Here is a 15,217-nt window from a genome sequence, read left to right as displayed (position 1 = left end):
AAAAAAAAAAAAAAAAAGTGACAGTGAACTTTAAAATGTGAGAATATAATCATATGCTATTCTATACTGACATCAGAACCAGAAGAAATGAGAAATTCACTTAGAATATAAATGAAAAACAAATATAATTATCCTCAGAATGCTTCCCATAGAGAATAAAACAATCTTAACTACTGTCCTCAGGCCTCAGATAGAGTTAAAGCCCCTTCTCAGGTTCTTTTCATCTTTAGGATTTTACCTTAACTTCTCTCAAGTTCATACATTCATCCCAAGAATAGAACTTTCTCTTCATCCTAAAATAAATAAAGGAAAGTTTAGTGTTCAGGGATTGAGGATTCAAAGACACAGATTACACTGTTGGCTTTCTTACTAGTATTGGTTCACTTTGGGCGAGCTATCTCTTTCCTCATCCTTACAAGGAAATCACTTCCTCCTGTTTATCTCAAGGCTAGTTGGTAGGACTACATCACATCCACAATTCAGCTTTAACACAAAAATGACAAAATTACCATTCATCTTCCTTTCTGGGTGAGTTCTTAACACTTCTCTAATAAGTTTAACTGTGCCTTTCTTAAAGGGTCCCTTCCAAGTTCCTCTCATTTTAGAACTTAAGAGGTAAACATGAAACACTATACCTCAGAGGGGGTTAGGGAAAGAAATCACAAATTTTGAGCAAATTTAGTCAAATAATTTGATCTGATAACTTGCATATCATGACATCAGCTTTACACGAGAGGCCCATAAGTTAAAAATCTCCCTACTTAAATGATTTAAGTCGGCAAAAAATCAGAAGTAACTATAAACGTTAGAAATGGCTTTCTTGAATTTTGTTCTTTATTTACTTCCCCTCTTTTATCCCAGTATTGGTTTCTATTAGAGGTAAATGTACCAAAAGTGTATTTAGGGTAAAAAATACTTCCACTATATACACCATAGTTACTTGGTGTGTTTTTATATGAACATGTGTTTTTATAGGAACAGATTTTTAGTCACCATACAAAACAGGATAAAAAGCAGGATTCATATGCTAAAAAATGTTTCTTCAGGTATGGAAATTATAAGGCTGGACTGTGAAAAAGAACCAAATATGCCATACTGCTTTCATTTAGTATTATAATCTCCTACTGAGATGTTCCAGAAGATCCTTGGGAAGCTTAGAGTTGTCTTTATGAATTAGAATAAGCCTTATGATCCAGAAGCTCCAGGGGGTATAACACACAAATGAGGCAACGAGGAAAAATTGGCAGCACAACATCACAGCCAGGAACAGAGGCTGTGGAACCGCACTGCCTGGATTCAAATCCTTGCCCCGTCACTCACGGCATGACTTTGGACAAGTTACCTAATGATTTGTCTATGCCTCAAATTCGTTAGCTAGACATACAGTAGAAACTGCTGCATTAAAAAGCTTCTTGCAAACTGCTGAGTTCAGTACTCACTAACTACCAGATGTTTTCATTTTTACCAATATCTATGACTGACTGTAAGATAATGTAAAGGGCATCACTGCTATTATTTCCAAAATATCCTTAGTGAATCAGAATTTCATTTGCAGTTATTCAGGTACTAGAAATGTATGAAGAAGTGTGATGAAATGGGGATCACTAGCTTATTAAAAGATACTTTTCAGTGCTATAGATTTGTAAAATGTCTTGCTAAAATGTAAAATGTAAATCTAGCACAATGATGAATTTAAAATAAAACAGAAGTCAATTCAAGTATAGCTATAAAAAAGTTGATTAATAAAATGATCATATACATGTGAAATTGCACATATAATCTGCTATGATTTTTTCTTTTTTTTTTGTTTTGAGACATGGTCTCATTCTGTCACTCAGACTGGAGTGCAATGGTGCGATCATGGCTCACTGTAGTCTTGACCTCTTGGGCTCAGGTGATCCTGGGATTACAGCCACACCTAGCCTGCTATGATGTTTGAAATATAATTTCAGAATTTTATTTTATTTTTGAGATGGAGTCTCGCTCTTGTCACCCAGGCTGGAGTGCAATGGCATGATCTCAGCTCTGTAACCTTTGCTTCCCCAGTTCAAGTGATTCTCTTGCCTCAGCCTCCCAAATAGCTGGGATTACAGGCGCCTGCCACCACACCTGGCTAACTTTTGTATTTTTAGTAGAGACGGGGTTTCGCCATGTTGGCCAGGCTGGTCTCGAACTCCTGACCTCAGGTGATCTGCCTGCACTGGCCTTCCAAAGTGCTCAGATTACAGGCATCAGCCACCATACCCAGCCCGGAATTTATTTTTCATTTTAGGGGAAAAGTATCAATGGATCTTAAAGTGTTACCTAACAAGTTGCACCTAGAATATTTATGGCCTAAATTGGAAATGCCTAAAATTTTATATCACCAAGCAAAAGATTGATTGGATATTATGGGATGTGAATGGTTTTGGTAACAAACAAACAAAACAATGAGAATGGAGAATGAGGACTCTGATATTTGTAATTTCCATGTAAAGTTTATCCTTCTCCATTAGGCTTGAAGGAGATGGCAAAGCCTGCTTGTTCAGACATGAGGAATAACGGCTATAGTGAATACTCAGTGTAGGTTAAACTGATAATCTGACAGTAGCCTGGTTTCACAATTCCTTCACTCCTAAGAGATGTTCACCTCTGTCCTACCACGATCACTCATAAACTCCCTGTGATGAGGACTTCTACTGTCCAAGACCTCAACCTTTACCACTTCAGACTCTGAGCATAACCTCTTATCCTTTTCACCATCATTACCCTCAAAACTTCTTCATACAACCTTTCTTGTTCAACTTGTGGCTCTTCCTACAATCACCCAAGTGGCGTGGCTTGCCTCCTCACCCAGCTTGGCCCCACCATCAGCCTTTCACCCACTACACTCTCCAGATCACACAGACGCTCTGAACATCCCCTTCTCCCACCGTTCCACCGCTCCTGCCTTGTCATCCTCCAGTCTCCATACAGATGGGTGGAGGTGGAAAGAAGAGTCATGAAAATGCTCCCAGTGGCTCCACTTTCACATCCATCCCGTGTAATTTCAGGCGGACTCTTCCTGACACTGGGCAACCCTTTTGTGGCTTTCTTAGCAACTCAGTAACTCATCTTTCAAACTCTCCAAAGCTCCATGCCTCCACTGCCCACTTCCCGCTACTCCTTGTCCCACCGTGGTCTGACTTACTTCTACTATTCCACTGGAACGATGCTCACCACAGCCGCCAGTTATGTCATATTCCCCAAACCCAAGGTACACCACAGCAGATGATATTGTTGAAATATTGTAAGGCCATTTCCAGCCCTTTCCTTCTGCCTCCTAATATAGAGGTTGGAAGAGTAAACATTCTCTCAGTTTCCTTTGGAAGAGAGACCACGTGACCCAGTGCTAGCTGGTAAGACGAAAGGGGATGTCCTTGGGGACTCCCGGGAAAGAATTACTACTTCCTGATAAAAGATGGAGAAGAGTTAGCTGGTATTATTCTCCTTTCTCCCCTCCTTGAACAGGGATGTAATGCCTGGAGGTGCAGTAGCCATAAGGTGGTCATTAGGTGACACATTTAAGGACAAAAACAATGTTAACTGCTCAGCATGAAAATCATACAAAACATCTGAATTTCTTGGGTACAGCGATGAGCCATTGAAAGAGCTCTGGAATCATCACCCTCCAGACTTCTTGATACCTACTTCTGCTTCTTTCGATCTTTCCCTTGGTTTCAGATACTTTCTACATTCTCCTGGTTTCTCCACTATTTCTCTGGTGGCTCCTCAGTCTTTTCTGTAAGATGCTATTCCAGGACGCTTACTTTATATGCCATGGTTTCTCAGCGCTCTAAATGAAGACCTCGTTTCTTCTCCCTCTAAAGAGTTTCAATCAGCATATGTAGACTAGTAGACTAATCATTCCAAATCATTAGCTTGCACCTCTGTTATGAGATTTTTTTTTTTTTTTTTTTTTTGAGATGGAGTCTTGCTCTTGTTGCCCAGTCTGGAGTGCAATGGCGCGATCTCGACTTACACAACCTCCGCCTCTCGGGCTCAAGCAATTCTCCTGTCTCAGCCTACCGAGTAGCTGGGATTACAGGTGTGCACCACCACACCCGGCTAATTTTGTATTTTTCAGTAGAGACAGGATTTCTCCATGTTGGTCAGGTTGGTCTCAAATTTCTGACCTCAGCTGATCCGTCCACCTCGGCCTCCCAAAGTGCTGGGATTGCAGGCGTGAGCCACTGCACTCAGCCTTGAGATTTAAATGCAAATATTCCATTGACTAAAAGTCATCTTGAAGTCATTATGCCCCAGACAGAATTCAACTTTACCCCTAGGCCTGTGATTGTCCCCTCCTTGACATGGTACATAGCACCATCTCTATACATTTAAGCCAGAATCCCAGGAGTTAGCCTGGACTCTTCCCCATTTTTTACTCCTCCCTCCATCCTCATGCCCAGTCACCAGTTCCTATAGAGCCTGCTCCCTAAGTGTCCCTCGACTGTATCCAGTTATATCCATCCCCAGAGCTACTTTATTGTCAGGCACCACTTCTAACCAAGATGACTGCGCTGACCTTCTACCTGGCCACCCTGTGTCCACTCTTGACCTCTTCTTTTTTTTTTGAGACGGAGTTTCGCTCTTGTTACCCAGGCTGGAGTGCAATGGCGCGATCTCGGCTCACCGCAACCTCTGCCTCCTGGGTTCAGGCAATTCTCCTGCCTCAGCCTCCTGAGTAGCTGGGATTACAGGCACGTGCCACCATGCCCAGCTAATTTTTTGTAGTTTTAGTAGAGACGGGGTTTCACCATGTTGACCAGGATGGTCTCGATCTCTTGACCCCGTGATCCACCCGCCTCGGCCTCCCAAAGTGCTGGGATTACAGGCGTGAGCCACCGCGCCCGGCTACTCTTGACCTCTTCTATCCAGTCCCCACTCTTCTGCTAATGAGCCAGTTCCAAAAATTTGATCACATCAACAATGCTGCTTAAAATCCTTCAAGACCTTCTAGTCCTCAAGATACACAAACTCGGCAGGGCGCGGTGGCTCCCGGCTGTAATCCCAGCACTTTGGGAGGCCGAGGTGGGCAGATCATGAGGTCAGGAGTTTGAGACCAACCTGACCAACATGGTGAAACCCCGTCTCTAATAAAAATACAAAAATTAGCCAGGTGTGGTATCACATGCTTGTAATCCCAACTATTTAGGAGGCTGAGGCAGGAGAATCACTTGAACCTGGGAGGCGGAGGTTGCAGTGAGCTGAGATCACACCACTGCACTCCAGCCTGGGTGACAAGAATGAAACTCTGTCTCAAAAAAAAAAAAAAAAAAAAAAGATATGCAAACTCTTTCGTGGCTTCACAGCTTCCTGTGTTCAAGAGATTCTTGTGCCTCAGCCTCTCAAATAGCTGAGATTATAGGTGTGTGCCACCATGGCTGGCTAATTTTTGTATTTTTAGTAGAGACAGGGTTTCACCATGTTGGCCAGGCTGGTCTTTAACTCCTGACCTCAATCTAAAGTGCTGGGATTACAAGTGTAAGCCACCGCACCCAGCCTATGCTTGTATATATTCTTCATTTTTTTTTGAGATGGAGTTTCACTCTTGTCGCCCAGACTGGAGTGCAATGGTGTGATCTTGGCTCACTGCAACCTCCACCTCCCAGGTTCAAGAGATTCTCATGCCTCAGCCTTCTGGGATTACAGGCATGCACCCCCATGTCCAGCTAATTTTTGTATTTTTAGTAGACATGGAGTTTCACCCTGTTGGCCAGGCTGGTCTCAAACTCCTGACCTCAAGTGATCTGCCCACCTCAGCCACCCAAAGTGCTGAGATAACAGGCGTGAGCCACCACCGCGCCCGGCCAGTGCCTGTATATATTCTTTGGCAAGGACAGGAAAATAAACAGCAGAGTTTTCAAAGATGAACTTGGCAATGTCACTCAGTACCTTTTGATGGCTACCAGCTCCCCAGACTCGTTACTCTTGCCCATAAGCACACTCCCATACGTGCCGTCCCCCAACTGTCTCATAGTTGTGTATCGGTTCATCTTGGAAAAATAACGCAGCAGAAGTTGTTGATTGAAATGGTTGCCTCGTTGAATATAAATCTGAATCCTTCTTAATTTTTGTTTTTTTCCTCACACTGTTGTTGCTATGCTGGTGACATGTGTGTCATCATTAAATATAGGCTCTTCCTCAAGATTATGTAGGTTCACAAGCTATAGCATGAAGGAATCTGGCAAGGAAACAGCGCTTCCATTCTTATGAACACCCTAAAAAAGAAAACAGGGATGTGAATTTTCATTAACAAGTCTCTCCCAAAATTGTACTGACAACTTAGGGCACAGGGGAAAATTATAAATAATATAAATACTAGTGTGTTAGATATTTGTCAGTAAGTCATTTGTGCTATGTGAAATGAAGTTCACTGATTAATACTCACTTGGTAAATGCCTCATTTACATGGTACTGTGCTATTTATGTTCAATAATGGCATAATGGCTTGTGTTATTCCTTTTTTACTCGATATAATCTATATTATTACAAATCAGACTTCAGAAAATCGACATCTATATTATATCCCTTCTTTGAATCAGTTTTTGTATCATATTTAATTTGGCATATTAAGTTGAAAACTGTACTGCTTGTTAATTTTCTGTGAAATATAAGTACTCCAATTGGGTAAGGTAAATATAAAGCAAACTTTTAATTCATATGAAAGAAATAGCATTATTTTAAAATTTCATATTCTATTTAAATAAAACATGCTATTTTATTTTACATAAAACTAAGAAAAATTTAAGGATTTAGTGTCACACTAGATTCACACAAAGAAATAAGAAACATAGCCGGGCGTGGTGGCTGACTTCTGTAATCTCAGTGACTTGGGAGGCCAAGGCAGGAGGATTGTTGAGACCAGGAGTTCGAGACCAGCCTGGGAACCGTATCACACCCTTCTTTAAAAAACTAAAAAATTAGCTGGGCTTGATGGCATGCTTGTAGTCCCAGCTACTTGGGAGGGTGAGGCACAAGGATTGCTTGACCCCAGGAATTCAAAGTTACAGTGAGCTATGATCATACCACTAAACTCCATCCTGGGTGACAGAGTAAGACTCTGTCTCTAAAGAAATTTTTTTTTTTTAATTTTTAAAATAAAAAAGAGAAATAGAGCCTGAAGATGTGACTGAAATGCTGTAATCTCATAATCAAACTTGAATGAATGAGAAATTGTTCATAGATGAACAAAGAAAATGTTTTATTGAAATGAAATCAACTCCTGGTAGAGATGCTATTAACATTGCTGAAAAAACAACAAAGTTATTTTTTTGAGACAGAGTCTCACTCTGTCACCCAAGATGGAGTGTAGTGACTCAATCTTGGCTCACTGCAACCTCTGTGTCCCAGGTTCAAGTGATTCTTGTCCCTCAGCCCCTGCCCCTGTCACCATCATTCCCTTACCCCCCAGTAGCTGGGATTACAGGTGTGCACCACCACACCTGGCTAATTTTTATATTTTTAGTAGAGATGGGGTTTTGCCACGTTGGCCAAGCTGGTCTTGAACTCCTGGCCTCAAGTGATCCACCCACCTCAGCCTCCCAAAGTGCTGGGATTACAGGTGTGAGCCAGTGCCCACAACGAAGGATTTAGAATATTACATAAACTGAGTTGACAGCAGTGGCAGGATTTGAGGAGACTGAATCCAATTTTGAAAGAAGTGCTGTTGTAGGTAAAAATGCTATCAAGCAGTCTCACATATTATAGAGAAATCTTTTACGAAAGGAAGAGTCAAGCAATGGAGCAAATGTCATTGTTGTCTTATTCTGAGAAATGGTCTCAGCCATCCCAGCCTTCAGCAGCCACCACCCTGATGGGCCAGCAGCCATCAACACAGAAGTAAAACCCTCCACCAGCAAAGCGATTGTGACTCACTGATGGCCCAGATCATCAGCATTTTTTAGCAATAACATTTTATTTATTTATTTTTGAGACAGAGTCTTGCTCTGTCACCCAGGCTAGAGTGCAGTGGCGCCATGTCAGCTCACTACAACTGCTGCCTGCCAAGTTCAAGCAATTTTCCTGCATTGAAGTAGCTGGGACTACAGGTGTGAGCCATCATGCCTAGCTATTTTTTTGTATTTTTAGTAGACACTGGGTTTCACCATGTTGGCTAGGCTGGTCTCGAACTCCTGACCTCAAGTGATCCCCCCCGCCTCCACTTCCCAAAGTTCTGGGATTACAGGCGTGAGCCACTGCACCTGGCAGCAATAAGATATTTTTAAATTAAGGTATGTACATTATTGTTCTAGAGAAAATGCTACTGCACACTAAACATACTACAGAATAAAGTAAACATAATTTGTATATGTATTTTGAAACCAAAAAACATGCGTGACTTGCTTTATTGTAATATTCAATTTATTGCCGTAGTCTGGAGCTAAAACCACAGTATCTCCGAAGCATGTCTGTAGTTTGTTTTAAAGTGCCTTTACAATGTAGTACTTCAATCAAAGAGTTATTTTTCTCTCACTGTAGCACTTTCATTTAAATCATAGAAATTGCTTCTCTATTATATGCAGAAATTTAAGACCAACAAGGACATGTGGTAGTTGTCAAAGTACCTAAGATTTCCCAGGACAGGCTTTCTGGGACTACAGGCATGCGCCACCACATCCGGCTAACTTTTGTATTTTTAGTAGAGACAGGGTTTCACCATGTAGGCCAGGCTGATCTTGAACTCCTGACCCCAAGTGATCCTCCTGCCTCAGCCTCCCAATCACACTGGGATTACAGGCGTGAGCCACCGGGCCTGTCCTTGTCTCCTTCTTATGAACTGGTGCTGGTTCTTACTATCCCTAATGAGGCTAAAGGAAACATCCTCTTTGATCCAAAATCATGCAGTCTAAACACAACTCAAGCCACGTACCCTAACCTCTACCTTAAGATTCCTAATGCAGCACCTCTAGTAACGTGGCAATGATAGCAGCGAATGTTATTCAGGAAGTGGAAACAGAGTGCCAAAAAATTTACCTTCATTGGCTCAACAACCTGAAAAAAATAGGATTAATTACTCCTCTCTCTCCCACTATTAAGGCCATCAGCCACCCCCATCACCGTGGCCCTGGGGTTGGAGGGCGACCGGAAGCTGCACCAGCGCGATCAGCACAACAGAACATCCAGTCATTGAAGACTTTCGGCCCTGGCCTGCACACCCAGCCACTTTGAGAGTGTCTATTGTGGCAACTTCATTCCAGGCCTAACCAATCAACTTCTGAATAAACACCAGCAGCACCAATTGTCTTTCAACTGATGATGGCTATAGGATTGGGTATACTTATATCGAGGGAAGAATAAGCAAGGAACCCGACCATTCCCCAGCTCCTTTCTGTTTAAGGGGTGGAGTGGTGAGGATTATGGCCATGACACACATTTTTAAAAGGTCAGATTAGTGGCTCTGTGAGGATCTGTCTCATTTAAGTCCTACCTAACCTTTAAGTAAAAGAAGTTTACATACTGTGCTCCCTAAGAAAAAATTTTGGAAAGGCTTCTTTTGAACTATATTAATTACAAAATCAACAGCTCCCCAGGGTGAGAAGCTGATCTATTACAACTGTTCCTTCTGTCCCCTGAACATACAGGGACAATGGTCTCATGTAGAGACATAGATAAAAAGGTAAAGCTTTTAAAATATCATTATTTCCAGGTACCTACTAACTGACAGCACATAAGCAACTACGGATTACCAATCAAAAAGCTATGTTCCTTAAACAGACTTCCCATGGTTCTCCAGTTCACACTCAATAATATTTCTCTATAAGTTACATATATGCTTCTCTGTTGACCTATAGAAAACTAATTCTACAAAATAGGGATATATTAACACAGTTTCTTATGTACATGAATATATATATATATATGATATACATGCAACAAAGCAAAACCCAAGTAAATATAACTGTCATCCTCAATTAATTTAATAGAATTGTTAGAAACTTGGAATTTTCCACAATCAAGCTATATTTATTGACTTTCCTATGGTTAGAGAAAAAGACACTTATTTAGAGGCTTAATTATAGACATACACAAAAACAAATACCCTTATAATTTATCTCTCATTCTAGTTTTCAACTTTTTAGTCTAAGTTCATAATTACTGTTTAAGTGCACAACTGTTGTAAATCTGGGCTTTATTCTCAACAGCTTCTGCCAGCTATTAAGAGATTTAGATAGGATTAAAGAAGATTAAAATAGAGGGCAAATGAAGGGTAAAACTCATGTCTGCCAATCACTGAACAGATAAAGCTTGGATGTCTTCAACTTGGCTTTCTAGAACATACTATAATTACGTCACTCCGAGGCTGGCATTAACGCTTGCAATAATTAACCTTTTAAAAGTCACTAAATTCTTTAAAAAGCAACACATGAAAAAGATCCCAAACTAACCAAGTCAAAGGTTTACAGAAGTTAAATGAGGAACTATTACAACGGGAAAGCAAAGATTCTATCTTAAAACATTAAGAGCACAGTTATCTGTGCTGATATTCACAAATTATTTCAAAGCTAACACACAAATCAACAAAGTCCACCCCGACGAAGAGATTAAATGTCGCGCTCGGTGCCTGCTGTGGAAGCAGTCGGTTGCACGGTTGGGGGAAGTTTCTCTCTCCCGGTATTGGAGGGTCGGCGAGGTGGTCGCCCGACCGAAAGGCTGGGAAGTCACTTTGGTCTCCATCATTATTTCACTCAATGGGTTGTTCTGCTCAATAAATTAAGACCGATAACTTTTGGTTCCCTCTTTGAGAATTCCATTATCATTAGAACAAATGTCTGTTTCTTTGAAACGATTATCTAAGCACAATTCATACAGCTCTTTCCTTGTAGAATTGCGATCACTCACCACTAAAAACCAGTTTTGTTTGTTTTGAGATAGAGTCTCGCACTGTCGACCAGGCTGCAGTGCAGAGGCTCGATCTCAGCTCACTGCAATCTTCGCCTCCCGGGTTCAAGCAAGTCTCCTGCCTCAGCCTCCCCAGTAGCTGCGACTACAGGTGGGCGCCACGACGCCCAGTTATTTTTTTTTTTTTTAATTTTTATTTTTTTTGCATTTTTACTAGAGATGGGGTTTCCAGGATGGTCTCGATCTCCTGACCTCGTGATCCGCCCGCCTCGGCCTCCCAAAGTGCTGGGATTACAGGCGTGAGCCATCGCGCCCGACCTTAAAACCAGTTTCACTGCTCTCGACGTCGCACTCTTGACCTGTCTCTAAATTAAAACGCATTATTTGCAGAAAAGGGGCCGTTTTCGTCACACGCTTTCTGGTTCTACTTTGCAAACCAGGGCCCTTAAAAGGCTCCGGGGGCCGGGTGCTGGAAGGAGTGGGGGCGTCCCTGGGCCCCGGGAGTCCGGCGGCGCCGTGGATGGGACGCAGTTGGGCGTGATTCCACTTTCACCATCATCCTTTGGGATGCACCAGCGAGGGCTGGAATCGGACCTAGTTCCTGTTTTTCTTCCTAGTTTTAGATTTTGCAACAGTTCTGAACACAGTTCCGCTGCCTCCCAGAGACCCAATCTTGCCTCTGTCCTATAAGCAGTTTTCACCGCCAGCCCACGCAGCAGGGGAGACGAGGAGGGCGCAGAGGTAGGAGACCCCGGGGGAGAGGTTCGGGGCGGGGATCTCTCAGGCTGAGGGACGCCCCGCCGTCATCCTCCCACACCTGGCCGGCCCCCGCGGCCCAGGAGTGGGGAGAGTGGTCAGGAGGCCTGGGAGACACAGACAGTCTTCCCTCGGGCGGACCCTTCGCGCCTGCTCCGCCCCTCCGGGGGACCCTCCTCCTTCCAGTTCTTCCCTTACCCGCGTCCGGGACCCGTCTCCCGGCGGAGATTGGCCCTGGTCGCACAGGGCGCCGAGGGGACATGCCCGGCCAGCCTGACAGGTCGGGCTCGGGCTGGGTCGGACGGAGGGTGGCGGCCCCGCAGCCCGCTCGGGATTACCTGCCCGCGCCGGCCGCTTACCTCGTTCACTCCCTTGTGAAAGCTCCGGCGTCTTGTGTGTTTCATCTCCTAGGAAACGGCGGGGGCAGCAGGCAGGTTTACGGCCCGCCCAGAGAGGGCGTGGCCTCGCGGGAAAGCCCCGCCAATCCCGCAGGCCCCGCTTTCCCAGGGGCGGGGCTTCAGGGAGCGGGGCTCCGCTAAGCTGCGAGTGTCCCGTTTAGACTTGGGGTGTAGGGGAGTTGATGACCTTTTCAGTCAGTGCTTTCTCAGAAGTTGGCTTGTTTGCCCTTTGTTTTGTTTTCGTTTTGTTCTGATTCACTCTGCAAAGTCCTGATTAATTAAATATGGTTCCCAGACCAGACAGGGCAAGAGGACGTCTGTTTGCCTCATACTTGCACTTACGCCTGGGGAAAAACTGTTCTTGTATACAGTTCCTCATATTGGTCAATTCCTCGGGTATTTATTGTCTCTTGGGCTGCACTTCTAAGTTTACTTCCATTTATTCATTCAGAGCCTAGTATCGGTCACAGGTTTAGATAGTGGTAATTTCAAAAAATAAATGGATAAATTGCAACTCGTCTAGAATTTAGAGAAGAGGGCACACTTGTGTTACTGCAAAAAGTTCAGATTGGTTGGCAAAAAGGGTCTATGAAACAGAAACGAGCGACAAAGCAGTGGTGCGTCCAGTTAGTAATTATTAGGTGTCAGGCTGTGGGCTTGGGACCGAGAATAGTGCCAAGATAGACAAGACAGACATGCTTGTGGCCCTCACCGCTTAAAGTGAAGTAGGCCTTCACGCGTATGTTTATGGCAGCACCCTTCACAATTGCAAAGGTGTGAATCAACCTAAGTGCCCAGTGACTAATGAGCGGATAAAGAAAATGTGGTATATATACAGCATGGGATACTACTCAGCCACAAAAAAAGAATGAAATATTATCTTTTGCAACAACTTGAAAAAGCAGGAGGCCATTATTCTATGCGAAGTAATACAAGAGTGGAAAACCAAAAACTGTAAGTTCTCACCTATAAGCGGAAGCTAAGCTATGAGTGTGCAAAGGCATACAGAGTGAAATAATGGACTTCGGAGACTTAGAAAGGGGAGGATGGGAGAGGGGCTAGGGATAAAAAACTATGCATTAGGTACAATGTACATTACTCGGATGATGGGTGCGCTAAAATCTCAGAATTCACCACCATATATTTCGTCTATGTAACAAAAAAACGCTTGTACCCCAAGAGCTATAGAAATAAAAATTTGAAAAACAGGCCGGCCGTGGTGGCTCATGCCTGTAATCTCAGCGCTTTGGGAGGCCATGGCAGGTGGATCACCTGAGGTCAGGAGTTCGAGACCAGCCTGGCAAACATGGCGAAACCCTTTTTCTACAAAAAATACAAAAAACAGCTGAGTGTTGGCACATGCCTGTAATCCTAGCTACTTGGGAGGCTGAGGCAGGAGAATCACTTGAACCCAGGAGGCAGAGGTTGCAGTGAGCCGAGATCGTGCCACTGCACTCCAGCCTAGGTGACTGAGCAAGACTCTGTCTTAAAATAGTAATAATAATAAATAAATGATTCATTGCTCTCCAATAAATAAGTGAAGTAGGCAGGCAAAGTAAGCATAAGTTAGGTAGGTCATAAAGGCTTTATATACCCAGTTATGCACCCTAAGCCTTAACACGTGTCAATGAGGGAGACCAATGAAGAATTTCCCACAGGAGAGTGACATGTTCACATTTGCATTAGAAAAATCACAAGAGCAGCAGTGGGTAGGGTGGATTTGACCTGCGAGTCTGGAGGCAAGAGAAAGATCAGGAGTTGATTGCAATTGATTGGGAAGAAATGATAAGGATCCAGCTCTAGCAGTGATGATGGAAATAAGACAGAGAAAGAAAGAATTCAAGGGATGTTTAGGAGTTAAAATTCGCAGGACCATCAGACTTAGATGAGTGGCGGATAGTGGTATCCATGACCAAGTTGGAAAATAATGGAAGAAGAGTTGATTTAGGGATGGAGGATATGAGAGATAACAAGCCCAGTGGTGAAAGTTTTGAATTGAGGAAAATCCTAATGGAGATTCCAAGAAGGAAGTTTGAAATATAGATTTGTAACTTAGGGTTTGTTGTTGCTGTTGTTTGTTTGTTTGTTCTTTCAGATGGAATTTCACTCTTGTTGCCCAGGCTGGAGTGCAATGGTGCAGTCTTGGCTCACCACAACCTCCACTTCCCAGGTTCAAGTGATTCTCCTGCCTCAGCCTCCCAAGTAGCTGGGATTACAGGCATGCACCACCACACCTGAGTAACTTTGTATTTTTAGTAGAGACGAGTTTTCTCCATGTTGGTCAGGCGGGTCTCGAACTCCCAACCTCAAGTGATCTGCCCGCCTCAGCCTCCCAAAGTGCTGGGATTACAGGCATGAGCTACCGCTCCTGGCCAACTTAGGGTTCTTTTAGAGCTAGAAATACAGATTTGTTAGGATACTGTGGATGAAATCATAGCTATAGATGAAATAAACTGTAAGAAGAAAAAAGGGATGGGATTCTGGAAAACTCTGTCTTCTAAAGAGTTGAGAAAGGAAGAGTAGGGGTGAGGGAGAGACAGACTGAAAAAAGAAAAGTCAGGGAAATAGTAGGAGATCCCTCAGAAAAATGCTATTTCAGAATGAGGAAAGGTAGGTTTCCCAAAAGAAAGATAAAGAGAAAGGAAGGAAGGAAAGAGGGAGAAAACAGAGGACAAATGGCATTTATTCTGAATGAAGAGCTTTTCTGTTTCAAAACAAGTAGAGCATGCAGAAAACATATTTTTTTGATCACATTTCACGATAGGAAGAATAAAAATTCTCCAAGCACTCCTAACCCCTTCTGAAAGGTACCTAATACCTGAGCAGAGCAGTGAACATACCTGAAAGGCAAAGGTGATCCAAAGGCAAATCCCATTTCAGCATTTCAACCAGCAGACAAAGCCTTGGACTAGTGGCAATGGGGCTGAGCTGGACCAGGGACTAGAAAATCAGCCAGGGGAGCTCGGAAGTGGCCAAAGTGGTCCCAGGTAGGAGCACCATCTGGATCCCAAAGGAAACAAATGCAATCATCTCTGAAGAAGGCATCCTCAACTTAGACCTCTAGGTTTTTAAAAAAATATGAGCTCATTGGCCGGGTGCGGTGGCTCAAGCCTGTAATCCCAGCACTTTGGGAGGCCGAGGCGGGTGGATCACAAGGTCAAGAGATCGAGACCATCCTGGTCAACATGGTGAAACCCCGT

The 15,217-nt window shown here is 43.4% G+C and overlaps 2 protein-coding genes and 1 long non-coding RNA gene across 16 annotated transcripts in view; 2 read left to right on the top strand and 1 right to left on the bottom strand.

Annotated features, from left to right (window-relative positions):
• Window positions 1-3,963, top strand: part of LOC108302958 — an 11,363-nt gene extending 7,400 nt beyond the window's left edge. The window contains exon 3 of the long non-coding RNA XR_001824611.2: window positions 3,490-3,963. This is a non-coding gene — a long non-coding RNA (uncharacterized LOC108302958). The remainder of the gene's footprint in view (window positions 1-3,489) is intronic.
• The window catches only part of MAK (male germ cell associated kinase), a 53,749-nt gene extending 41,690 nt beyond the window's left edge, over window positions 1-12,059 (bottom strand). For 9 of the 12 annotated variants that reach the window (XM_037737832.1, XM_037737835.1, XM_017526681.2 and 6 more), the window contains exons 1-3: window positions 11,818-11,972; window positions 5,917-6,242; window positions 239-293 (exon numbers count right to left, since the gene is read on the bottom strand). In XM_037737832.1, coding sequence (XP_037593760.1) covers window positions 239-293; window positions 5,917-6,017 — 156 coding nt within the window. In that variant the 5' untranslated portion in view covers window positions 6,018-6,242; window positions 11,818-11,972. The other 3 variants (XM_037737833.1, XM_037737834.1, XM_037737839.1) reach the window with 3 other exon arrangements.
• LOC108302951 (transmembrane protein 14C) overlaps window positions 1-15,217 on the top strand; it is a 110,730-nt gene that overhangs the window by 63,420 nt on the left and 32,093 nt on the right. The window lies entirely within an intron of this gene.

This window comes from Cebus imitator, unplaced genomic scaffold (assembly GCF_001604975.1).
Source record: "Cebus imitator isolate Cc_AM_T3 unplaced genomic scaffold, Cebus_imitator-1.0 Scaffold43, whole genome shotgun sequence".
Lineage (NCBI taxonomy): Eukaryota > Metazoa > Chordata > Mammalia > Primates > Cebidae > Cebus > Cebus imitator.
The sequence above is the reverse complement of the archived record's forward strand: the minus strand, read 5'-3'. Positions and strand labels throughout refer to the sequence as shown.